At 34.9% G+C, this 26,552-nt stretch overlaps 1 protein-coding gene across 1 annotated transcript in view; it reads left to right on the top strand.

The window, feature by feature from the left end:
• The first annotated feature begins 18,512 nt into the window (after positions 1-18,512).
• Positions 18,513-26,552, top strand: part of LOC110030309 — an 18,885-nt gene continuing 10,845 nt past the window's right edge. The window contains exons 1-2 of the mRNA XM_020732960.1: positions 18,513-18,718; positions 24,553-24,628. Coding sequence (XP_020588619.1) covers positions 18,513-18,718; positions 24,553-24,628 — 282 coding nt within the window. The remainder of the gene's footprint in view (positions 18,719-24,552; positions 24,629-26,552) is intronic.

The following is a 26,552-nucleotide window of genomic DNA, read 5'->3' as shown; positions in this document are numbered from 1 at the left end:
CAGCAGGAAAAGAGCAGTTAAGTGCTAATGTTGAAATGTTCCCCAGACCATCAGAAGCTACTGTAGGGTTGTTTAGATTAGGTTGGTTTACCAAATCACTAGTAAAAGGATGCTGTTGATTTGCATTATCAGTGGCAAAAACTACAGATTTCACACCTGAAATCCCTTCCATCTCAAGTGCAGGATTTGACACAACCTCAATAGGAGTAGCAGCATATGTACTTTCCTTGTGAGGGCCAGCAGACTTCTTTTTGGAGGGTGGGTGGATTTTGTAGCATTTGTCCACAGTATGTCCAAACATTCTACAATAAGGACAATATAGAGGCCTTTGTTCCATAACAATATCTTGTCAGAATCCTTCCTCTTCAGATCCAATCCAGACCCTTTTCACATCTGGAAGGGTTATATTCCTTTCAACTAGAACTCTAGCCCCAGCAGGTCTAGCCATATTGAGCATCCACCTTCAAATGACATCCAAGAGCACAACATATATTAAAAAGGACATTTTGGTGATAATACTGAATAGGAAGATTTGGTAGTTTGAACCACATTGGGACAATTGTAGGTTCCTTATTGGGATCAAAACCAAGAGTCCACTTGACAAGTTTCATATGAGTTCTAGCAATCAAGAGAGATTGTTTAGCAAACAATCTGACAAAGTCTTCTTCATTGGAAAGTTTAATTAAAAGATGTCTACCATCCACTAAACTCAATTTCCAGGCCCTAGTGAGATTAAGATCCTCAAAATATTTCCTAACATAGTCTATCTTAGGATGACCAAATTGGAATTTACCAATTAAGGTTAACTTGACTATTTCTGTAAGTGATTGAATTTCCTTAGTAGTAAAAAGAATGGCACAAAAAAACAAAAAAAGGAGAGGAGCAGTTGAGCATAGTGACAACATAATCCCACGTCAAAAAAATACATGACATCCCAAGAAATAGTAAAGAAAACAAATTCCTTCCAGTAGCACAGAAAAACGGATCAGAGAAAGTAGGAGGTGGCCGATAAACCATATCCAACATCAGGAACAATAATAGAGTAAAAGTTTTGAAGGCAACCCGCAACACCATTCCTCATAAACCATATATCCAAGTGTAATAAAACAATAACAAAGATAGTTGTAGTAGAGAAGATAAACAAACATTAAGCCTGCTCCTAAACGATGCTTCTGGGACAAAAAAATATAAATTCTGATATATAGGACTCCTAAATTATCCCCATTTAGAAGTATTCTAAAAACACCAGAGGGTTGTAAGCCAACCAGTATATTCACATTACCCAATCTTGTCAGCCAATCAACAGGTGTATTATCTTCCCAAAAAATGAAACTCAAGTGCATCCTGAGGTTGTTAGTGGAAATGATGAACCAAATTCTATTAATAATGCTTATAACATTCCACGGAGGCTGTTGAGATTTAGAAACAATCTGGTAAAGAATCTTGGAATCAGATTCAACATAAAAACTAGAAAGTTGAAATATTATAGCCACCTATATCACAAGGAGAACAAGCCAGCATTTTGATTCTAGAGGGCATTCTGCAATGACAGGAGAAGAAAAATAGCATAGATTATTGTCCAAACAGTCTCTAAAAACTCCACCAACCCTAGTCACTATATTAGATCACCTACCATCAACGTTGATTTTAATCCAGCCAAATTCAGGAGGCTGCCAACTAAAAATCAATGGCCTTCAGATAGAAAGAGAGCCAATACACTTGGCATCACCCCGAAAATTTTTGCATAAATTAAATTAATGTGATAAAATATATAGAGCATTGCCCAAACAATCTCTAAAAACACCACCAACCCTAGCCACAGTGTTAGACCAATTACCATCTACATTGATTTTGACCCAGCCAAATTCAGGAGGCTACCACCTGAAAACTAGAGGCCTCCTGATAGCAGGAGAGGCAACACACTGGGATTCACCCAAAAAATTTCTGCATAATTTAAAATAATGAGATAAAATATAAGAGACACTAATGAAGGAGGAGGGGGGAGAATTTTGGTACTTATAACTGTTCTTTAAGAGACAGTAATGAAGGAGGAGGGGGGAGAATTTCGGTACTTATAACTGTTCTCACCATCCAAAGGAACCAAAAGATTATCAAAGGGAAATGCTCAACTTACATTGAGCATAAGATGAATCTTTCCAAACTGTGAGGTTATCCTTGCCCTTAAAAAACTAAGGCCAAACCACACCAAAAAAATTATCAATCATACCCCAAATCTCTTTAGCATAGGTGCATTCAAAAAATAAATGTGCATAATTCTCCTCATCACTAGAACAAATTTAGAATTTAGAAGCCAATCTCAGGCACTTTAATTTCAATATATCATCTAAAGACAACATTGATAGGAAAAACCTCCAATGGAAGAAAGAAATGGTAGGGGAAATATGATTGCGCCAAATCACCTTCCCCCACTCCCAAGCTGAGAAAGTATGCAAGTTTTTATAAAGTATCTTAGTAACAGACGCCTCTAAACTAAATTTCCACATAGGGATATCCTTTTTATTTTGAGCAATAGGAATTTGAGCAACCTTTAATCCATAATCGCCAATAGCAACCATCAACTTATCTATATCCCATGATCCATCTCTCTAAAAATCTGAAATTGCATTGTCATTGGATGTAGCATCAGAGGAAAAAAAAATTACTCAACCCCCATTGCTCATGCTAAAGTGAGACCTTCCCATCACCAATGTTCCAATAAATGAAATTAGTGGCCACAGCTCTTGCATTAATAATAGATTTCCAGATTTTAGAATCACCAACCCTCCAATAAACGATGCTTACAGTACTTCTGATGCATGAATTGAGCCCAAAGAGAAGCCCTTGCTCTGAATTTGAACCACAACTTACACTTGTGATATGTGCAAGGTGTTCTAAGTTTTTGAAACCAAGCCCCCCAGAGTAGCTTGGTTTACATAGTTTTTCCCAAGAGATCCACTTTTTCCTAGTCCCTTCCCCAGACCTAAGGATTCTATTAAACATGTTATGCAAAAATTTTAGAGTGCTCTTCTTAAGATTCAATACTTGTAAAGCATACAACATAATGCTATGGAGTACACTCTTCAGCAGATTTAATCTACCCCCATTAGAAGGGAGAATATTCCTCCAATCATGAATTCTAGATTTATTTTTAGCAACAACATCATCCATCTAAGTCTGCCTCCTCCTTCATCTAAAAAAATTAACACCCACATATTTAAGAGGTAAGTAAGCACACTTAAAACCCATGAAACATGTAGCCCACATCTTCGTTTCATTTTTAACATATTCCCTAAAGTACATCACACAGTTGGCCTGGCTAAAAATGAGCCCTGAAGTGTATTGTAAAGTTCTGATGTTTTCCATTAAAGTTTTTATAACAGCTATAGATGCATTTGAGAAAATAATAGCATCGTCAGCAAAAGCCAAATGACTAACAAGCAGACTAGATCTATGAGAGAATCTCATATGAGGATGTTGCACCTACATTTTAGTGATTAATCAAGAGAAATAATCAAAATTTATATTAAACATGGTGGGAGAGAGCAAATCACCCTGTCTAATCCCTCTGTTAAAAGAAAGGAAACCATATGAGGTAAAATTAGTAAGCACACTATAATAATTATTAACTAGCCACCTTTTGATCATGGAACAAAATGCTCTATTGAAACCTCTAGCTTTTAAGACATTCAAAATAAAATCCCAGCTTATGGTATCATAAGCTTTTTGAATATCAAGCTTGATCACCATATTCCCACCCCTGCATCTCCTATCCAAATCTTCAATCATTTCTTTAGCCAAAAAGATACACACACACACACATGTATGTATGTATGTATATAAATATACATGTAGGTTTTTTTTATAGAAACACTAGGGAATTTTATTACTCCATAAAAAAAAAAATAATGATTGCATGGGGGAGAGGATCCTCTAAATCTCTACACATACAACCCACACAATCTAATGCATCCTTTACCCCTCCAAAAATTTACAACTTATACTACCCCATACAAACACATAAGGAGCCAAAAATAAATGCATAAGGATTAGTTAACAAGCATCTTAAGATATGGGAGCTTTGACATATCACCATTCAATCTACTCTTTAGTCCACATGTCGTAGTGTTTTCTACTAGGGAAGTATCAAGCCAAGCACGACTACTTGCAAGCCAATGTGTTGAAAAACTCCCTTCCCTGAAGATAAAGCTCCATGTTACCTGCCAGCCCTACAATAAAGCTTGAATTCTTCTAACTAAGTTGATTAGTTGCCAAGGAGGAGTAACATCATGATTAAGATATTTAACTAAAAGAACACAATCAGTTTCAAATATAATGTTCATCTATCCAAAGGTTTTGCAACCAAGGCAGCAAATAATATAACCCATGGTTCAGCTTCTATAGAAGATTCAACCTGCATAAGGAAAGCAAAATAACATTTACAAGTACCTCATTCATCTATAATCACACCTATCACACCATCTACTTCTTCATGCAAGAAACCATCCACATTAAATTTCATCCATGAACTCTTTGGTTTTTCCCACCAAACAAATTTAATGAAATGCATTTTATGTGTATTAATGATAGTAAAAACCCTGAAGTTACTTTCATACTAGCAGTATTCTAATCCAAACTCGATGTACCTCACCAGCTATTGGACATATGCAGCAACTTTAGTAGCCACTCCCCTTGAGTGGATATATGCAACAACTTTAGTAGCCACTTTCCTTGAGTTATCCATGCCATTTAAATGCTTCATAGAATTACTGGCCATCCACACAAACCATGAGACAATATAAGGTAAAAAATTGAATGAATGAGGTGTTTTGGATCCCCACTACATATACCCATGCTCCAAATCTTCCCAAACTGGGATAGTTCTATTAAAGCCCAATGCAGCACCAAGTAAATACCACACCTCAATATTGAAATTGCATTTAAAAAAAAGGTGATTAACACTATCCTCCTCTCTCTTGTATACTATACATTGTGAAGGAAGTCATAGGCCTTTTAATTTTAGAATATCTTCTAAAGGAAGAAGCAGAGACTAAAGACTCCATAAGAAGAAAGACTTAGAAGTGGATAAGGATTTATGCCAAATAATTTTCCCCCAAACTACTGGAATCCTTTTGTAAAAATGATTATAAATGGATCTAATGATGGGTGTTGTACTTTTGACCTTATATATCATCTTATATTTCTTAGTAGTACTAATATGGATATTGTAAATGGAAATAGGATTTTCCAGCAGTTCCATATTCCATTTATTGCTACTCCACCATTCAACTACTTTTCCATCTCTATTTAATTTATGAATATTATGAGAGAAATCCTTCTGGCACCATATATCCTTCCAAAAAAGAGATTTGTCCATTTCCAATCTCCTAAAAGATTAGTTTTTTATGCCTCCTCTTTGACTTCTATCATGGCTCTCCAAATTTTGGAGTCCCTGAAATTATATGAAACACAAGAGGGATGTATGCCCTTACAATATTTATATTGCATGAAATCAGCCCATAGTGACTTCCCCTCTCTAATTTAAGCCATAATTTGATAGCATTTACTTTAGAGGTAAATTCTAGTTCCATGAATCCCAAACCTCTAGCATAGAGAGGTTTACACATTTTTTTTTTCCATGAAGCCTAATGTCTATTATTTCTCTCCACATACCACAGGAACTTGTTAAAGCAAATTTCTAGAAGATGTTGGGTACTTTTTTTCATTTTAAGTACATGCAAATTATATAATGGCAATGAATGCAAATCACTTTTGAGGAGGGTAATTCCCCCTCTAAAGGATAAAAATAAGTTCCTCTAAGAAATTATCCAAGCTTTGATTAAATCCGCCACAACATCAAATTGTGTTTAAGGTACCCTTCCTTTAAGGAGATCCACTCCAAGGTAATGAATATGAAGTTTGGATATTGAAAAACTAGTGAATTGCTTCAGCCAATTTCTTTTTTTATGTCTTTATCCATTTGATCAAGAAAATTTGACATTTTTGTTTATTGAATTTCATGCCAGAGAGATCCTCAAATTCAGAAAGCAATTTAAAAATCCTAACAGATTTCTTGGAAGCATTTCAAAATAGAATTACATTATTTACATAAGCTAGGTGGATGATTATCATGTTATATTTATGATAATATTTTATATAAGGGTTAGGAACTTGTAGATTATTAAGTGATCTTGATAAATAATAAAAAATAATGATAAAATATGTGGGGGATAAGGGGTCTCCTTGCATAATGCCTCTAGAAGAAGGGATGCCTCTTGAAGAAGAGAAGCTCCCATATGTATTGTCATTAACCATCGTAGAATACATGTTACTCCTTAGCCATCTAGAAATCATATTTATAGAATTTATCGAAAAACCCCTCCCATGTAGAACTTTAATAAAGAAGCTCTATACAATGGTACCATAAGCCATCATGAGATCAAGTTTTTATGGTTAAGTTCCCACTCTTGCATTTCCTATCAAGCTAATGAACAATTTTTTGTGCGAAGAGAATAATATCAGTGATGGATCTTCCCTTAGTGAAAGCAGACTGATTCAAAGTAATTATCTCCCTTAGCAAAGGTTGCATTCGAGCCACTAACACATTATTTATTGCTTTGGAAACTACTAAAGTCAAACAAATGGGTATAATGTTTTTCCAAGATGATTTGAGAGTGTTTATAGAAATAATGATGATTGTAGATGAGAAGAAATAATCACCAGGGTTTTCCATTTGAAAGAAATTATGAATTGCCTCACATACATCTTTACCCACTAATTGCCAACAACATTTACAAAATTGGGCAGTGAATCTATCAAGGCCAGCCGCTCCATTGTCATCAATGCTCTTTAAAGCCTAAAAAATTTCCTCCCCAGCTGGTATCTCCTCAAGACATAATGATCCCACTAATTTTCTGTGGTCCTCCAACAAGTATTCCTTTATAGGTAGATTAGTGAAGTTCTCAATCAATAACTCTTTAAAGTAGTAGGCAACACTATTACCAATCTCCTCTTGATTAAAAATCCACCCCCCACATCATCATTTTTTAATTTTGAGTATGGTATTAAAGCTCTTCCAATTTTTAATAAAAGCATGAAAGTACTTGGAATTCTTTTCACCTTCTCTATAGTGTGTCCCTCTTACTTTCTAACAAATTAGCTCTTCCTGCCATTTTATGGTTTGGGTCGATTGTTGTTGTGCAATAGCATATTTATCATAGTCTCTTTTACCAACAGTGTCCCTCTTACTTTCTAACAAATTAGCTCTTCCTCCCATTTTATGGTTTGGGTCGATTATTGTTGTGCAATAGCATATCTATCATAGTCTCTTTTACCAACTTCTTCTAAGCAGTCCAATATATAAACCTCTTCCTCAACCAATTTAAATTTCAAATGAACATTCCTAAAAATATTCCAATTCCATCTATTTAAAGTTTTAGCCATTTTAATATTCAACTTCTGCAATTTATCCCAAGCATTGACCGCCCCCTCTATATGTCAATTCTCTTCACCAAGGTAAGAAAAATGGGGTGGATTTTTAAAGAATTTAAATATCTGAAAACTTTCCTCATAGGTTTTTGAGCAAGAGAAATACTTAACGATAAAGGAAAGTGATTAGAGAAGATTCTGACAATGTGACATACCTTAGAGATTATAACATAGTTGGGTCAATTGTTGTTAACCAGAATTTTGTCTGGCCTTTCAAGTACACTACCTCTTCTTCAAGTATATGTTGGTCCAGAAAAGCCCAAATCAAGTAAGCCTGTATCTAAAATAGTATTTAAAAAGAGGACATACACTTAGTTTTATCATGTTTCCTCCCTCCTTCTCATTATTGTTAATGATAATGTTGAAGTCACCTCCTACCCCCAATTATTCTTTATTTGCTGACTTAATTGAATTAATTAGTTCCACAGATCTACTCTGCCTGAATGGAGTGTACTAGCAGAAATGAATATTGCATAGCCTCTTAAGTCACCTTTCTCCACATATAAATAAAGAAGCTATGTCTCATTTCCACCATTTTCACCTCTATATCTTTTCTATAAAAAACCAAATATTTTTAGAAATATTGGAAATACATTTGAATTTCCTCCCAAAACAGACCAATTTCTATTCATCCCATTTCACCAATGGTTGCAATATTACAAAGCACCATAATCTATGTCCCATAATTAAATTCTTTAATCTATTAAGGGCATCCGGGTCTACTATTCCCCTAATATTCCACCTAAGGATATTAATAATCTAGAATGACTTTACCTCTTCTAGAGGATATAGGAAGGTCAGTTTTTACATCCTCATCAGAATAACAATGGAAATCCTTGTCAATAATGTTCCTGACCTCCAAATGTTTCAGTTCATTGCTGCCCCACTTCTTTCTTCTGCTTTTTTGATTTAACCATTACCCTCCAAGTCATGTCTATTAGTGGCCAATGCCTCCTCCATAGAGGTTGTAAGTTGCTCATAAACCACATGCTCCATAACAACAAAAGCTGAGAAATCATCCATGTTTCTACCCTCCTCAACATTTATTAATGTCAAAGTAGGAATTGCAACATCCTCTAGATTCTTATTTCAAATAATTACCAAATTATCCATCTAAATATCGCCCTTATTAAGTGGTATAATCTCTTGAATTCGTTCTACAACCTTGTTTGTATTAATCATCTGATCATTCACATAATTATCACTCTTATCAAGTGTTAAAACCTCTTGAACTTCATCCACAACCTTGTCTCTATCAAAAAACTCTCTATTATGTCCATTAATTTCATCCTCTTCATCCATGTTAGGGGGAGGTTTTTAAACTCGGGGTGTAGTATACAGCGTATATCCAGTAAATGTCAAACATACGATAATAAAAATAATAATGTGGGTGTTGTTACACCACAACCTGTTGTCTACATTCGTTATGAGCCAAACCGATCCACACTTCTTCAACCACCACCTGTGTAATGTCCCTTTCTATCAAATTTATAGCCATAAAAGGTTTAACAAGGTTAAATGTAGGAATATCCATTTTCATAGGGCCTCCGAAGATAGCATAAAAAAAGGATAAAATTTCATGATTGAATATGTGAAGTTTCAAACCTAGAAATCTAAACCAGATAGGCACAATTGGAGGTTTGGTTCAATGATCAAAGTCAAAAAATCATTTTAGCAATTTGATACTTTTATTTTCTATCTTTAACTATTTCTTAGCAATGATCAAAGCATAGTCCTCACAGCTTAATTGTATCAAGATGTGCCAGCCATCCAAAAGCCCTATCTTCCAATCTCCAAGCAATTTTAGATTGTCTAATGCCTTACAAATTAGTTTAATTTTAGGGTTGCCATATAAAAATTTTCCAACCAAAAGCAAATTTTTAGCTAGAGAAAAGTGCATTAGTATCATTCTTAATGAGTAAAAGCACCGGTTTTCTACTCTTCCTACCAGCCTTCCTTAAATATAACTATTCCCCTGTGCCTTCCAAGTTATTATGATAGGATTATGGGAAAACATAATTCTTTGGGTTGATTCTATTAGCCCCACTGCTACCTCTGCAAAAGATTTCTCCATCAAATCATAGTATATATATATCTGTGTGTGTTTGTGTGTGTGTGTGCACAATAAGTGATATGTTGTTTAGTAGCTTTAGAGTAAGTCCTCTCTATCCTTGGTTCAAATCCATCTGGGTCGAATTAGCTCATATGGGGTGGATAGAGACATGTTTTCATCCATTTTTTAATATATATATATGCCCCACCTAAAACTGCCTTTTGAAGCTTTTTAAGTCGTTCAAGTCGCTGCGATGTTTCAGATGTCGATTCTGGCGCTTCAGGCGCCAGCTCTCTGAAAAATGGCGCCTTAGGTGCCAGTTCTAGAATTTGCACCGTTTCATTTTAAATCCAATTAATTCTCAAATCTTTCATGAAATTGGGTAAATAAAGATGTTTTTAAATATTTTCTCAATTTCAAAATTTTCAAGTACACAAAACTCATAAAACTATGAATATATATATATATATATATATATATATTCTCAATTATTCTCATATATTTACGAATCTTCCTTAGCAAGGAAGAAATCTTATTTGTAAAGTAAAAGTATATTATTATAGTCCATTTTACACTGGAAGAAATCAAATTAATGAAATTATATTAAGTTTCAAGTCCATTATCTCTATCCTCCTCTATTTATATGGCTTATGTGTTATTCTGTAAGAGAGTTTAATTGGAGTGCTTAAGTGTGTGAGTCTAGGATTCTCTTGTATGTGGTTCTCCATCTATCATCCATATAAAAGCTTCAATCATGTACATGTAAGTTTAAAAAATATTATATTTTTAATATTTTTGTTTTTTTTCTCTATCAGGCTACAAGATTTGAGAGAGCACTAATGATTAATTTTTTATAATAAAATTATGAATTTATTTTGAAATAATAAAGTTATGACAATAATCAGGTTAGAGCTTTGGTGTTTTCATAAACACTTGGATGGTGGTAACATTATTATGGAAGATTGCTTTTGCTAGTCATATTATCATGAATGCATCTATTTCTCTTTTTCTAGAATTTTTTTAGTTTTTCTTTGCATTTAGGTGTAAGTTTCACTTTTGTGTTTGAAGAGAAACAAATCCTATATTAGGTTGACTAAACTCAACATTCTTTGGGATATGACCCATTCAAATAATTCTTCTATTGAAGTGTTATATGGTCTGGAAACCCGAGAACATAGGGCTACTAGCTCAAATGAGGATGAGATAAACCTCATTTCTCTGGTATAACAATAACAAGTACTCCCACCATATATGTCTAATTCAAACAACATTTAAACCTATCAACTAAACAATTTTAATGCATCTCTACTTGCTTATTTGAGAGATGGTAGATGCCTCAACGCAACTCACTCTCTCATGAGCGTAATTGAAACTATTTTATGCTACAGACAATCTATTTCAACACCTTTCCCAATTTGAGTTTATCTTTGATGGATGTTAACCTCTTTAAAACTTCAAATTTCAATTATAGTTATATGATTGTGATTTCCGCATATGATTAGGAACCACAACTTTGTTACTTATAATTTACTTTAGATCTCAAAATACTTTAACCTTAATGTTAAAAAGGTTGTTTAGCCAATTAATCAAACCACCTTAATTGAAACCAACATTTTGGTTTCCCACATAATCACTAATAGATATATTAGATGGAATGAGGTAAACATCCATGTGTCATGGACTATTTAATCTGCTCATCCAAAAAAGACAAACGAGATATGTATATCTACCTCACTCATGATGAGTGATTGTAGTAGTTTTTGTACCTTATTTAGAGCGGATCGACGGAAGATAAGGTAAGAAAAAGGCATTCTTGGCCACACCGGGTATAAGCCTTCTATAGGACTTCCACTTTAACTCAAGTGCGAACCAACAATCAAATTAAGAGAAATATAAGGCTTCTCCTATGTAAAATCATTGTGAACTATTAATGATCTTTTTTTATAAATGCAAGGTAGTCACTATAATAGCCCACATAATGAAGAAATAGTTGAAAAATGCATTCTCTTTTATTGCTTCAAATTTGATTACACGCACATAAGCTTTGGACATAAACAGTTTGAAAGTAAATGGAGTACATCACAATGTAAAAGAGATGGGCCTAGTATCACTTCAAGTATCACCCATGGATAAGGGGCACTGAGATGAGATCCACCTAAATCAATCAACAACATAGGTAGCTCAACTTCCAGAAGAAGACCCCAATGAACTGATGCATATATATGTGGGTATACGATGTGTCATATAATGTGCTCATGAAGAAGGTAAGTCAACCTTTGAAAGAAGGATTGCTGATCCCGATGTTTTAGGTAGATGTAAAATGCGATGTATGCGATTATATGTTTAATTTTCTTAATAATGATTCTCACTTTGCAACAAAGCCAAAAAACTGATCCCAAGCAAAAGTTAGGTAATTTTTTTACTATGAAGCACATAAGAATACAGTTATAACATTTAAAGATGGGATACTAAACAAATATACATATCATTATCAAGTAATATATGATTTTTTGATTAAGCCCCAAAAATCAAACCTACAGGGATAACTAATAATATGCAACTTACAAAACACATATCATTATCAAGTAATATATGATTTTTTGATTATGCCCCGAAAATCAAACCTATCAAACCTACAGGGATAACTAATAATATGCAACTTACAAAACAAAAAAAAATTAGATAATAAAATTTTACATAACAAAGTTTTCTTACTTAAACTCTAGATGCTATAATAGGAATGAAAATTCAATTCTTTTTGTAATTTTTGATAATTGAAAAATAAAATAAGCAACTAATTAACTTAACTAAATACTTGTAAGATGAAGACAATATAAATAAAATATCTTTTACATTATCATGAATCAGTAATAAGTATAGAAATTCTATTATGAAAGTATTCTAATTGTGTTGTGCCAAATAGGTGCAATAATATTCTTTACCCTTACTAGAGATGCTATAAAGAACATTGACTAATCTCTAATTTGAATAGTTTTGAAGACGGTTAGGTAGGGAAGATACTAGATCTCACTCTAGAGTTCCTTCTTCTCCCTCCATTTGAGGGCTAACATCTTGTATCAGAACATAAAATTATAAATCAATTTGCGGGCTTTAGTCTGCCACTCTAAAGTCCTCTAATTCTACACCCTTTAAAGTTTATTTCTCTATTTATATGCACTCAACCATAATAACTACATTCTCATCCATGAAATCAAATGTGATTCTTACCATTTTTTGATTGAGATAATACCTTCTTAGATCTTACATGTTCTCACAATAGGTATTAACATCTTAATTGGCCAAATCAAGAAGAAAATGAAGTACAAGGTTTAGAATCATCACAACTTCTTCCAACATTAAAGTACTTCACACAAATTCCTTTCAATACTTAATCACTTAAGAAAAAGATAAAGAAAACTACTTAGAATTCATGGAGAAAACACAACTACATTTGAGTTTAAAAATAGAAATCATGCATACAAACTAGAAGTCTAAATGAAAATCAAATGTAGTCACAAAGATAAACACTTATCTCAACTCCTCTCCACCAAATGTCTTGAAGTTCTTTTGAATTCTCTTCCTTCACTCATAATACAAACTAAAACTCAAAATAAAAAGAGAAGACGGTCGGCGGTGGCGGCGAAAGTTACTTTGGATGGATGGATGATGATTTGCTGGCCCTCCTCCCTTTGATGATCCAAGTCTTCTTTAACAAAAATCTATGGGATGTCTTGGTGTCTCCATTCAATGAATCTTCTAAAAGTTGTCTCCTTTCAAAAGCCAAATGAATGAATTTTTGTGTCCATGAAATATTTCTAACGTTTTAACCAAGGGGTGCTTCAAACAACTCTTAAAAAATTCATCCAAATTCAATGAATCATCAAATAACTACTTCTGGCACTTAAGCATGGGGTACCTAATGCTTAGGTGTGGCTCTCTCTGTTTAACTGACGCATAAGTGCTAGTTCTGAGCGCTTAGGCGCCTCAGTTTATTTTTGCACCTTCTTCATTTTTGCTCCAAATTTGATCATTTTTTTTGCTCCAAATTTGATCAATTTTTGCTCCAAATTTGATCATTTTTCACTCACTTTATCATTTTTCATTCATTTGATTATTTCTTAAAAGAAAAACACACAAATACCTTTCATTAAAGCGTAATATCTCAAAAGTAGGTATAAAAATACGTACAAAAAGACTATATATTTTAGGTATATCAACTGCTATGACCCAAGGATCGATGCACGAGGTGTAAATAAGATAGGTGAACACCCATGTAAAAGGCAAGTCAATTTTTGAAGAAAGACTACCAACTCGAGGGTTGAAAAGCGAGATGTAAAAGAGATGGGTGAAAAACCCATGAAAAAGGTATGTCAATGTTCGAGGAAGGACTGTCAGGCTCGTGTGTTGACGGGTGAGGCGCAAAAGGGATGGATGAAAGCCCATGGAAAAGGAAAATCAATTTTTGAGGAAGGACTATTGGTCCCGAGGATCGACACACGAGGCGTAAAAGAGATGGGTGAAAAACCATGCAAAAGTCAAGTCAACTTCTGAGAAAGAACTGTCAGATGTATGGGAACCCACAAGAAGTGGTGGAGCAGCCTCCTAAAAGAGGGTTCATCTAGACCCTGAAGGTTGACATATAAACTGTAATGTAAGTGGATGGAAACCCCCACAGAGGGCATGTGTAATAACCCATGAAAAAAGCAAATCACTTTTTTTGCAGGAACATACTGCAAGGACCCAAAGGTCAATGCATTTAGCATAAAAGTGTATGGGGAATAACCCATAAAAAGGCAAGCCAGTCTTTTGAAGGAAGGGCCATTTTACTAGGAGGCCAATACATTTAGCTTAAAAATGGTATAGGGAATAACCCATAAGAAGGCTAGCTATTCTTTCGAATGAAAGGTTGCCAGACCTGGAGGTCAACGTAGTTAGCATAAAAGGGTATGTGTAATAACCCATAAAAAGACGAACCATTCTTCCAAGTGAAGGGCTGTCAGATCTGAAGGTCAACACATTTAGTATAAAAGGGTATAAATAATAGCCCATAAGAAGGAAAACAATTCTTTAGAAGGAATGGCCGCTAGACCCGGAGGGGTAATATCCCATAAAAGGCAAGCCATGCTCCCGAAGGAAGGGCCGCCGGACCCGAAGGTCAAGGCAGTTAGCGTAAAAGAGTTTGGATAATAACCTATAAGAAGGGCAAGTCATTCTTCTAAAGGAAGGGCCGCCAGACTTAGAGGTAAATGCGTTAAGTGAAAAAAAGGGTATGTGGAATAACCTATAAGGAGGTAAGCTACTCTTCCAAAGGAAGGGCAGCAAGACCAAGAGGTTAACACATTATGCAGGAAAAAGGGTATAGGGAATAACCCATAATAAGGCAAACCATTCTTTCAAAGGAAGGGCCGCCAGACCCAAAGGTCAATGCATTTAGCGTAAGAGGTTATGGGTAATAACCCATAAAGAGGCATGTCATTCTTTCGAATGAGGGGCCGCCGGATCCAAAGGTCAATGCATTTAACATAAAAGATATGAGGAAAATCCCATAAGAAGGCAAACCATTCTTTTGAAGGAGGGCCCATTGGACTCGAAGGTCAATGCAATTAGCATAAAAGGGTATGTGTAAGCCATAAGGAGGCAAGCTAATCTTCTAAAGGAAGGGTCACCAGACTTTAAGGTCAATGCATTTAACATGAAAGATATGAGGAACATCTCATTAGAAGGCAAGCCATTTTTTTGAAGAATGAATTGCTGGACACAGAGGTCATCACGTAGCGCGTAAAGAATGTGGGGGAAATCCTACTCCAAAGGTGAGTCATCTTCAAGAGGAAGGATCACCACTACCCGAGGACCGATGCATACTGCGTAAAACATGTGGGGGTAATATTTCACAAAGCAGGCTTGCCTCTTCTGAAGGAAGTGCCACCTTGAACCTTAGGTTAATGCACAAAGTGCAATAGAAAGCGGGTAAGGTTCCATGAAGAAGGCTAGCCGCTTCCAAAAGAAGGGCCTCTTAGACCTAAAGATCGACACATATAGCATAAAAAGGTATGGGTAATTACCCATAAGAAGATAAGCCATTCTTAAAAAAGAAGGCTTGTCGGACCCAGAGGTCAATACATATTGCTCAAAGCATGCGGTGGATATCCCATAGAAAAAGCTAGCCACTTTTGAGGGAAGGGCCGCCAAAGACCCGAAGGTCATTGCATATTGCTGAATGTGGGAGAAATCCTAAGGATCTGAAGGTCAACGTTCAAAGCACAACAGAAAGTAGGGGAAGTCCCATGAAGAAAGCTAGTCGCTTCCAAAGGAAGAGCCGCCATGACCCAGAGGTCTATGCATAATGCGTAATACCAGGTCAGTGATTACCCCACATAGTAGGCTAGCCACTTTCGACGGAAGGGCTTTCTAGACCCGAAGGTCGACGTGCAATGCATAAAACTAGGTGGGTGAATACCCCGACGAATAAGGCTTATCCACCTTTGAAGGAAGGTCGCATTGACTCGAAGGTTGACGCATAAAGTGTAAAACAAGGTGGGTGAATACCCCACAAAGATGGCTAGCCACTTCCCACTTCCAAAGGAAGTGCTACTACGACATGAGAGTCGATGTGCAAAGCCTAGAAAAAAAATGACTTTAAGGCGACTACAGGTGTATCAACCATCTCTACGTCGCTTAGGAATTCTCTGAATCATAATACCTTAGGGATCTTGTTAAGAGAATCAACATTTCTATTACTAGAAGTGCTTTATGCTACTACTTCCAATTTTCTGCTCACCTCAGGTTTCTTTTTAAGAGTATTGGCCAGTCTTTATTTCTGAAGTCTTTTACACTTTTTTTTGAAAATTTCTATATTTGGTGAGTATTTTCTTTTTCTTTGGAATGGTTATACTTTCTTTCTTTTAAATGAAAACCCTCCACTGATATGGGTCGTTGGGTCATTTTTTCAGTCAGAGAGTTTGTTAAGCACATTTCACGACATGAGAGCTCTCCATGATCAGAATGGACCACATAAGCCTCAATTATCATCTGGCTTGCCTCTAGAATGGGGAATCCTGACAAATTAGATGTAGTCACTATTGGGCTCGACCAGGATGGGGTGGCCCTAATCCGGAGACGACGTGCATCTGGTAACGTCCTAGTGTCAATTATCATCTGGCTTGCCTCTAGAATGGGGAATCCTGACAAATTAGATGTAGTCATTATTGGGCTCGACCAAGATGGGGTGGCCCTAATCTGGAGACGACGTGCATCTGGTAACGTCCTAGTAGATTCCTTGAGCTGCGAGAGGGCATGCGTGAGTGTTGCACACTCCCACAATATTATAAGGGCATCCGATATTTATAACATAATGATGCCAACATGATGCATATAAATATATGTATATGTATATATACATGTGTGTGTCAATATATACATATATATGCCCATCTAGAAAAAAAATTTTATGAATGCAATGTTATCCCCATTCCCCATTAGTGAAGCCTAAGCGCAGCTATAAAAAAGAAGAAAAAATAAGAAGGCATTCAAAGGGAGGGAAGAATGCTATCCCATAACTATGCAGTTGATATGGAATTAGGCTTCATGACACAATTACTAGTAAGGCCAAGTGTTTCCACCAATATAACACTTTTTATTTTACTTTTCTTGTGGTTGAAACACTAATGTACTTATCTGAATTAATTTTAATTGTTGATGTTGTGCCATCGAATGGTTGTGCAATGATGTAATGGTTAATATTTTATGTTATGAATTTTAGTGGACTTTTTATTTTAACTATATCAGTTGAGTTATGTATATTATAGCTTAATATGATTGTAACATTATCCAAGTCTAGTCCAAACTTTATTAAAATCTCAAGAGAGGCTTTCCTAAGTGGTAAGTCAAATCAATTTGATTTTTCTTGAACTTAATTTAAGAAGAAGAAGAATTCAAATAACATTCAGAGCAATATTTAAATATACCTCAAAATTTTCAAGAATAGGATGAACATCTTGTTCTAATATTTTTTTCTTGATTATTCCATATTATTCATATCAATATTAGTTGTGGTCAACTTAAATATATACTCACCGGTAAAATTAAGTATATTTTAATTTTAAATTCTATATTAATAAATTAATTTTAAATAACAATAATTTTATCATTCTCTCGCCAAAATAAATACTAGCATCGTTATTCTTTTGAAAGAAGAGTCACACTACTCCATAAAATCAGTACTCCCTTAGAGAGGAAAAAAATATTACATTAGTACTACACACGTAGAGTAACATGCGTAGCCAATAAAATCACGCCCCACGCGATAGGAAAAAAAAAACGGTGTAGTAATACGGGGAATATTCCCCTCGTGTTATTCATACGTTCTTGTGTATTATTCATGTGTTGTTGTGTCATGAGAATATTTTTGGTGATATAATAACACAATAACACATCAATAACACACAATAATACTTGAATAACACGGGAGGAATATTTCCCCGTGTTACTACGATATTTTTTCTCTGTCGGGAGTATTCCCCCGTATCAATAACACACAATAACACTTGAATAACACGGGAAGAATATTCCCCCGTGTTACTACGATATTTTTTCTCTGTCCGGAGTATTCCCCCGTGTTATTTTGGTGTTATTGTGTGTTATTCATGCATTATTGTGTCATCAGAATATTCATGAAGTTATAATAACATAATAACACATCAGTAATACAGGAATAACACACAATAATGGTGTTATTGTGTGTTATTCATGCATTATTGTGTCCTCAGAATATTCATGAAATTATAATAACATAATAATACATCGTAATACAGGAATAACACACAATAACACATTAATAATACAAAAAAAAAAAAAAAAAAAATCCGTGCATCTTTTTTTTTTTTTCGTAATTTTATTGGCCATGCAGTTACTGATGTGTAATATTTTTTGCTGAGAGAGAGCCATTCGGATTCGATCGCCCTCGCGATTCCCTACAATGGCTGCGCTTTTTCACCCCAACGCCCCCCCTCCCGCCGTTCGCACTCATCTCAAGCCTACCTCCGCCGCAGCAAGGCCGCCGGTGATTCTAAGCCCCGTCGACCTTTCGACCGTGGAGAAACGAAAACTTCCGGTGCTTCTCTTCGATGTTATGGACACTATCGTCCGCGATCCATTTTACTACGACATTCCCACGTTCTTCAAGTACACTTTTTGATCACTGTTAATCGCGATCAGATGTCTTCAAATTATTTTCTTATTTTGCATGCTTTTTCAAGTAGAGGGCTACTTTGGCCTTTTTTTTTTATCCCTAAGGTTTTTGGTCTACCTTTTTTTTTTCTGATATCGAGGGATAAATATGAAAATACATGCTGAGAAGCAACCTTCTCTCATTCAATCACTATATCCTGGATTATTTCTCAGAATTTATATAGTCTCTATATTTATATAAATATTTTTTGAAGAACCATATCCTGAATCATTTCACAGGATTTTAATAAGTTCTATATTTATATAAATATTTGTAATGTCAATGTCTTTATTCTATCCATTAATATTGTAGATCAAATTTAGAAATTTTCAGTGCAAATATCCTTAAAATCTCCATGTTCTTAAATTTTAATAAAAAGACATTAATCTATCAGCAAATTTTCCAGGAATTTAATTATTACTAACTTTTCAAAAATAAAATACATATTTTTAGTTTTGAACTGGAGTAAAATCATTGCCCATCCGGGCCGACATTCTTAGAGTATTGGTTTTGGCATCAAATATTGGAGATGGTTGACCTTGCAAAACACATATAGTATATCAAATTATGAACCACAAAGATCATGCAAGGCAATGTTTTTAAATATGCAGATATTTCTTTCTACTAGTTCATATTACCAGCTGAGATAATATAGGGCATTTCTATCTTTATTATTAATCTAGGCTAATAAAGCCTTTACAGACTTGCCAAGGGTTGCAATATATTCAGTATTGAAGTTGTCAATGCTAAGAATTTATTAAATGATTGCTGATATTATCAAGGCCTTTTGGAATGATTTGTTTAATATAACAATAGGTTTTGATGTGATCACGACACTAAAGTTTTTTAAATAAGAAGAATATGAATGCATAAGAAATGTATGGGCATGCATATAAATTTTCCAAAGAAATGTTTTTCAAAGATATTGAACATTTTGATGGTCAAGCTGATAGATTGAAGCTCTAAGTTTTTGTTATTCAATATGAAGAAAATAAAATAATATTTTTGTTTATAATGGGAAAAGTTATAAGCTTCAATTAAAATTGTTAATTTTAAGTTGCGGTTATTTCTTTGTTGTAATTGACTACATTACAATAATGATGAGAAATTAAAGACTTATATAGTGTAATTAATGAATTTTCTTCATTTGAAAATGCAATCTACCATGTTCATTGAGATATTCTCTTTTAGAACTGTAGTTGGTGAGAATGGATGGGTAGGAGGTTAAATATTATGAACACATGCTTGCGTGAAATCCAGAAGCTTTGGATCTATACAACAACAACAACTACAATAACAACAATAACAAACATTTGTCCTACTAAGTGTGCTTGAGTGCTTGAATCCTTTTTCTCCATTGTGTCCTATTGAGATCTATGAGATAGAAAAAAGGAACATCTAATGGACATTCTTTGAATTTTTTTTTTGCATGAATAGAAGAAGAAAATTTCTAGGAATGGTGCGTTAGTAATTGATGATAGTTGAAGTTATTTAGGGAAAATAATTTATGAATTTCTACGATCTACTAATAAAAAAAATGAATTGATTTTGTCATCAAGCAAGGGGGCAATATAAGCCATTGAATGCGTTGATTAATATTTTGGTCATTATATCTTCAACTTATTTGTAGAAAATTCATAACCTAACTAGGGCTAAAAAAACTCTCAAATAAAGTGATAGCTTGGCTTCTTTATTCTCACTATCAAAATTTAAAAGTTAAAAAAATTTAGAAGCAGGTATGATAGGATTCAAATATTGATAAAAGTATATCTTGGAAGCTTAATAATAAATTTATAAAATTGGAGTCATATCACTGTTTTTATATGGATTGAAATGTTGAGCCGGACAAACATGATCGACATTTATGTTGTGTGTAGCATAAATAAGTAAATTAAAATGGATGCATGTTAAAATCAGAAGGGTTAAATGAAGAAATGATTATACTAATGGAAGATTTGTAGTGATATTAATCAAAAATAAGTTGACTGATTATAAACTCAAGTGGTCTGTATTTATAACTAAGGCTAAAATATGCATTTGTTAGATGAGTTAATAAATATAGTCTTAGAGGATTAGAAAATTGAAATAATAGATCTAAAGTTATATGGATATAAATTATTTAAAATAATTTGCAAAGATTATATTTAACATCCTAGACAACACCTCGTATGAATGAATTGAAAATGAGGAATTATAAATATGGCTAGTGCTTTGGATGATGATGATATGAATGTGATTTTGATATTTAAAAAAGGGTAAGCTATGCATCCATATTTTCTTTGTTTTGCCTTTTTGCTTGCGTGCAACAAGGGGCAAAGCATGACGATGATGCATAAAACTAGGATTTTGGTTAAACATTATTATAGTGTTGATACAAGCATCTAATTGACAATGCAAATGATTCCAACATTAAAAAAAAGTAATGATACTACAAGCATAAAAAAGTTCCATTAAGATTGAAAAAAAAATTGCAAGCAACTTGTTAATATAAAATATTTTAATGGTTTGTTATAAATTAGTTGGTTCTTGCAATGAGTTTGTGAACATATTTGTAAATTTAGAAAGTACTTGTTGTGGCTTGAGAGGAAGTTGTAAGATCATACTAATTTAAAGGATGAAATTTGGTCATTAATATTCTCTCTAACATAAGAATCAATGGAAGAAGATTGAGATGTTATAATTACTTTAAAGACTATGGCGTAGTGATTTCTCATGAATATATGCCCCCATGATTAAATATTTTCTATATGCAATACTTGAGAGTACATTTGATTAAGAAATATTTTGATTTCCTTATTAAACATGAGTGGATCTTGGCAATAGTCCTAGTAAACGAAGACAAACTCATTTAGTTATCAATCACAAGGGCTCCATGAGGGGGTAAATGAGTGAGACAGCTTGATGACGTCATCATTGTGTTGTGAAATTGTTGGTTTTTTTAATTTGCAAAGATTGGAATGCCCAATGATGGAGGGGGAGTACTCAATACCAATAGACCAAGTAAATAGACCTGTAAAGGAGATTGAGCTTATATTTTTCCAAAACAATCAAGGAAATGTCTAAACTAGGAGAAGGGACACAGTGCTATGTGAACGCCCTCTTATATGCCTAATAACGTGGAATATATATCATGAAGGTTAGCAACAAAACTTATTCCATCAAGTAAGGGATGGCTTTCTGGTTCTTCATAAACATAATTAGAGACTAAATCATTGCTCTATGTAATAAAAAATAAGTTGGTCTATAAGGAGGAAATTTGGGTTTTATAATCTCACCTTATTGGAATGATGACTTGTATGCACATGAGATTTTGCAAGAAAATGTACAACTGTAGAATCATTTCGGATCTTCATGTTGATAGGACTCATAGTTATGTTATATGTGTCTGGGTGTATGCAAAGACTATCACTTGTCAACATAAGTCCAAATTTTGTAACCAAGTACATGGCCGAATGCCATAATATTGCTTTGAATCCAAGTACACAAAGATTCAATCATTATCGTCTCAATCTTTAATTATATTCTCTTGAGCTTTGGCCAATAACACATACACAAAGACATACAAAGAAATTGCTTGTTTTATTTCCCAAATTGGGCAACCATAGTAACCCACCCTTGATATTGCATCAATGTTGCAAAGAGAAAAAGCACGAGTGTTTTAACTGAATAAATCTTAAGTGTTTATAAAGAGTAAGTAGTAATATAATGCAGACTCCAGGTTTGAGGTCTACAAGGAAAGTTGAATCCAAAGGGATGCACTTATGTGGATGAATGCTTGTGAGGTAGGCAAGCTATAAGAGTCAAACTTTGTAGTCTTTCTAGACCACAAGAATCATATTTAATTTTAACTACGAAAACTAGATGATATAAGCCTATGGTTAAATTCACCTAGCTTGGAATCAATCTAGAAAAAATTGAGGAGATTTCAATTCCGTTGAATTTTCCTAAATTGTAACCAGTATGCCTTATAATTGAACATGCTAAATGTGAATGATATATGCTAGGAGCATGAGATGTAGTGATTGGTTTAAAACTTTGGATACTTGGGAGAATTGCGCCAATTAGTTTTTGGTATAAGCCACAAGCCCATCAAATACTACTCTTCAAAGTGAATGAGCCTCATTGATTGGATCTTTAGATAACCTAAATTTATCACCACATTTCTTGCGTCCATGGGTTAGATGCCCTTTTTGAATTGATACCTTAAAACCTAAGGAAAAAAAAAAAAGAACTCGAAGGAGTTGGACCCATCAACAAAATAGGCCCAAAATTGATACCTTAAAACCTAAGGAAAACCTAAGGAAAAAAAAAAAAGAACTCGAAGGAGTTGGACCCATCAACAAAATAGGCCCAAAAATGGCACTCGAGCAACACTAAGAGTGAATGCTTGTGAACCTTGCCTAAATCATGCTATAGGTTTCCGGTTGGATGACTAGCTGTACGCAATGTTGATGACTATGAAGGCGCACGTAAGAGGAAAGCATGAAGGAGAAAAGAGGATAGTACCTTCTACATGGCTTGAATCAAGGATATGGGCAGTTGTGTTCCAATAAGGAACCCAAGAACTAGGAAAATAGAGATGCAAACTCGAGGCACTTGGAAGTTGGGGATTTTGAAGGGAGAAAAGTAGGTTGCTTCATCTACCATGCTAGGGAAGGTTGCACTAAGAGTTGAAAAAGAGAGTAGAAATTGATGTGTCACTCTTTTTGTGAGCCCAAACTAGTTGGAGTGAGGGAGTTTTTTTATAGATATTTTCTTTTGTGTTGTATCAAAATGGAAAGAGTAGAACCAACAAAAGGATTTTGCTTGAGGACATAGGGCCTATATATGATAGGATGAAGTCGGAGGAAATGAGCGCTCAAATCGAGAATGGATATAAAAGAGAGAATTTCTAGCTAGTGTCATTTATAGGAAAATACACAAAAGGTGCTAAAATGACAAATATGCTAGGATTGGTCATCTTTCTCATTAAGGTGCAAGGATGAATTCATTACCCACCATATAGACGAAGCTAGTGGGTTGATGCACAAGCAGATAATTTAACATACAACACAATGAGAAAGGTGCATGCCAATAACTTATGTGTAACATGATAGGACGTGGGCTTGTCAAACAATCTAGGAGTATCCTATAGCTTGCCAAAGTGTTGATTAATTAGATGATAGTATGGCGGGAGGGTTCCACGCTAATAGATAGGGAGTGTTAACAGGTCGTGTGAGTGACAGGTTAAGTTTGTATCAACAATTTAAGGTTGATTTAGTGGGACGAGTGTTTGTGAGTCAGTTATGCATCAATATGTTGTGAAGTTCCTTAGTGGTAAAAAATGTGTTAGTGGGTCAGATGCACATGTGGGCCAAAAGGGCTATCTATTGGTCATATGTGGGTTGATGGGTCAGGGACTTGCCATAGGATCAGATTGGCTAAGGGAATCCCATGGCGTTATAAATGGTGGAAAGAGAGGGCTTATGGTATGAAATTTTATATGGATTTAAATTAACAGATTATTTTGAAACACATGTTTTCTTTTTGAGAGTTTGCTAATTAAACATTCCAATTGTGTTACTTGATTCACTTAAGATAAACACCCATCTATTATCACATAAGGTCTGTAGAAAGAAAAAGATAATCCTAAAACTTTAACCTTTTACAATTGCTTTATTGATTCTGATTCTCAATGTTTGTTGGCTTATTCAGTTGAGTATGTGAAAATCTTCACCATTTCTCTTCTATAACTTTTTTAACTTGCTTTTAGATTTCTTGTTGAGTTAGACAAAATGTCTGCTTGCAGAATGTCTATGAGAGAATTGCTAGAAGAGAAACACCCCACTGCATGGGTTGAGTTTGAGCAGGGTTTGATTGATGAGGTAAGCCTTGAGAGGTTCTGGGACAGAGTTTATGGTTATTTATTTTCGTTCTCATAAGATTCTAACATTTAAACATGTTTTTAGAAAATTATATGCAAGGTTTGTGTTTGCATCATAAAATGCTTAACATTCTATATCTTTCCTTGTCAGACATGATAAGTTGATGTCATTCCTAATCTGTTCATTGAATGGTCCATGGAAGGCCAATGGATTTTTTTTCGTGCTAAGTTGTTGCTGGTGTGGATGTTACTCTCAACCAAGGAAACATAGGTGGGTGAGAGTTTCCTGTTGGTGCAATAGAGGAAATTCAAGCATGCTGTCTTCCTTGTTTTTTCCTAACTTGCATGTTGCAAATTTGGAAGGATATCCTATTTCATGCCTTTCCAAGAAAAGAAACTTTGGGCATGCTCTACATCTGTGCTAGCTAAATAATTAGGATCTGAGGTTAAGGACTTTTCACTGCAGGGGCCGAGCTCAAAATGACTGCAGGATTATGTCATCAACGTTTTATACTAAATCTTTCTTACCCCATTTTTCCCATATTCCCACATTTTCTGTTTTTTTTTCTCTTTTTTATGACTCAGCGTGGCTATAATATTTATATACTAGATAAAATCTCAATATGGTTTTTACCAAGAAATTCTCCACCGAAATTTAACTTATTGTGGGTAAATTGCTTCTGTTGTTTTTAATTTACTTTTCACCGGTTTTAATTTACTTTTCACCGGTTTTTAAAAAGACAGTTTAAATTACCCCTATTCACTCCTTTTCACTGTACTCAACTCCTTGCGCTGTTTCTAGTTTTTAGCTTAGTATAAATTTATGGTTTTTAAAGTCGCGATTTATAGCAAAGAAATGCCATTTGAATATTTAAATTTGTATGTTCGAAAAATGTTGACTGTAGCAGAGATCGGTCGACCGTCTCATTCGGCCGGCCACCCAAGCCAATTGACTGGCCACCTTGCTGAATGGACCCAATAATGAAAATATGCTAGATATACGGGGCAATGACTTGTAACTCTCAGGAGCATAATGACTTATTAACTTCCAGGGGCAATGATGTAATATTCTAGATCCCCCTATGCTTTATAAATAGGAGGATCTTTTTCATGTAAGGGGTGCCAGGGAGGCATCACTCTCCGTTCTCTTGTAATCACTTTTTTAGTGAAATAAAATGAGTATGAGAGCCCGGGGAATACCCCTACTTTGCCCCGCTGGGGGTAATCGTTTTGTCACTTTTTCTTTTCTCTGTTTCTCTCTTGCTCTTTTCCTCTCTCTCGGTTCTTACGCTCTATGCATTGGGCACGATCAACATGACAAATTTAGATCCAACATCTGGTGCGGTGAGCTTCTATTTTGCCGACAACAAGGGGAGGAGCAACACCAAAAAAACTTCTCAGAGAGACACTCCTAACAAAGAATAGACAAAGATTGTGATCTTCAAGAAACTTCTATTTCTGAAAAAGCAAAAATTCAATTCTCCAACTACCAAGTCCTCTGTAAAAGCCACCGCTTGATTGTTGGGTTCGAGCTTCAGATCGCACAGTCCTCCTTCGCATTAAGCATCTGAGAAATTGTTGGTGAAATCAAGGAGAAGCTCCTCGATGCCGCTTTTGTCCTCCCCAACGTCGGGCAAGATCTCTCTCAGCCTTCAAAGACAAAAATCTCTTCTATCTTCACAGACACTAAGGAGAAGGACAACCAATTGGAAGAAACGATCTCCTTCGCATCAGCCGCTGAAGAGATCTAACAAAAGGATTCCATAATGGAAGAAATAGTTTCTAACACCATTGAATCCTCTGCCAAAGAGGCCAAGCAAAAGGCCATCGAAATCGAAGAATCTGCCTTTATTACTTTTAAAATCGCAGCCAACAAAACCAAGCAGAACGCTGCCCAATACCATGAAACTGCAGGCAAAGCCGGC

This window comes from Phalaenopsis equestris, unplaced genomic scaffold, assembly GCF_001263595.1.
Source record: "Phalaenopsis equestris unplaced genomic scaffold, ASM126359v1 Scaffold000697, whole genome shotgun sequence".
NCBI classification, from domain to species: Eukaryota; Viridiplantae; Streptophyta; class Magnoliopsida; order Asparagales; family Orchidaceae; genus Phalaenopsis; species Phalaenopsis equestris.
Note: the sequence above shows the minus strand (reverse complement) of the source record. Positions and strands in the feature narration are given on the sequence as shown.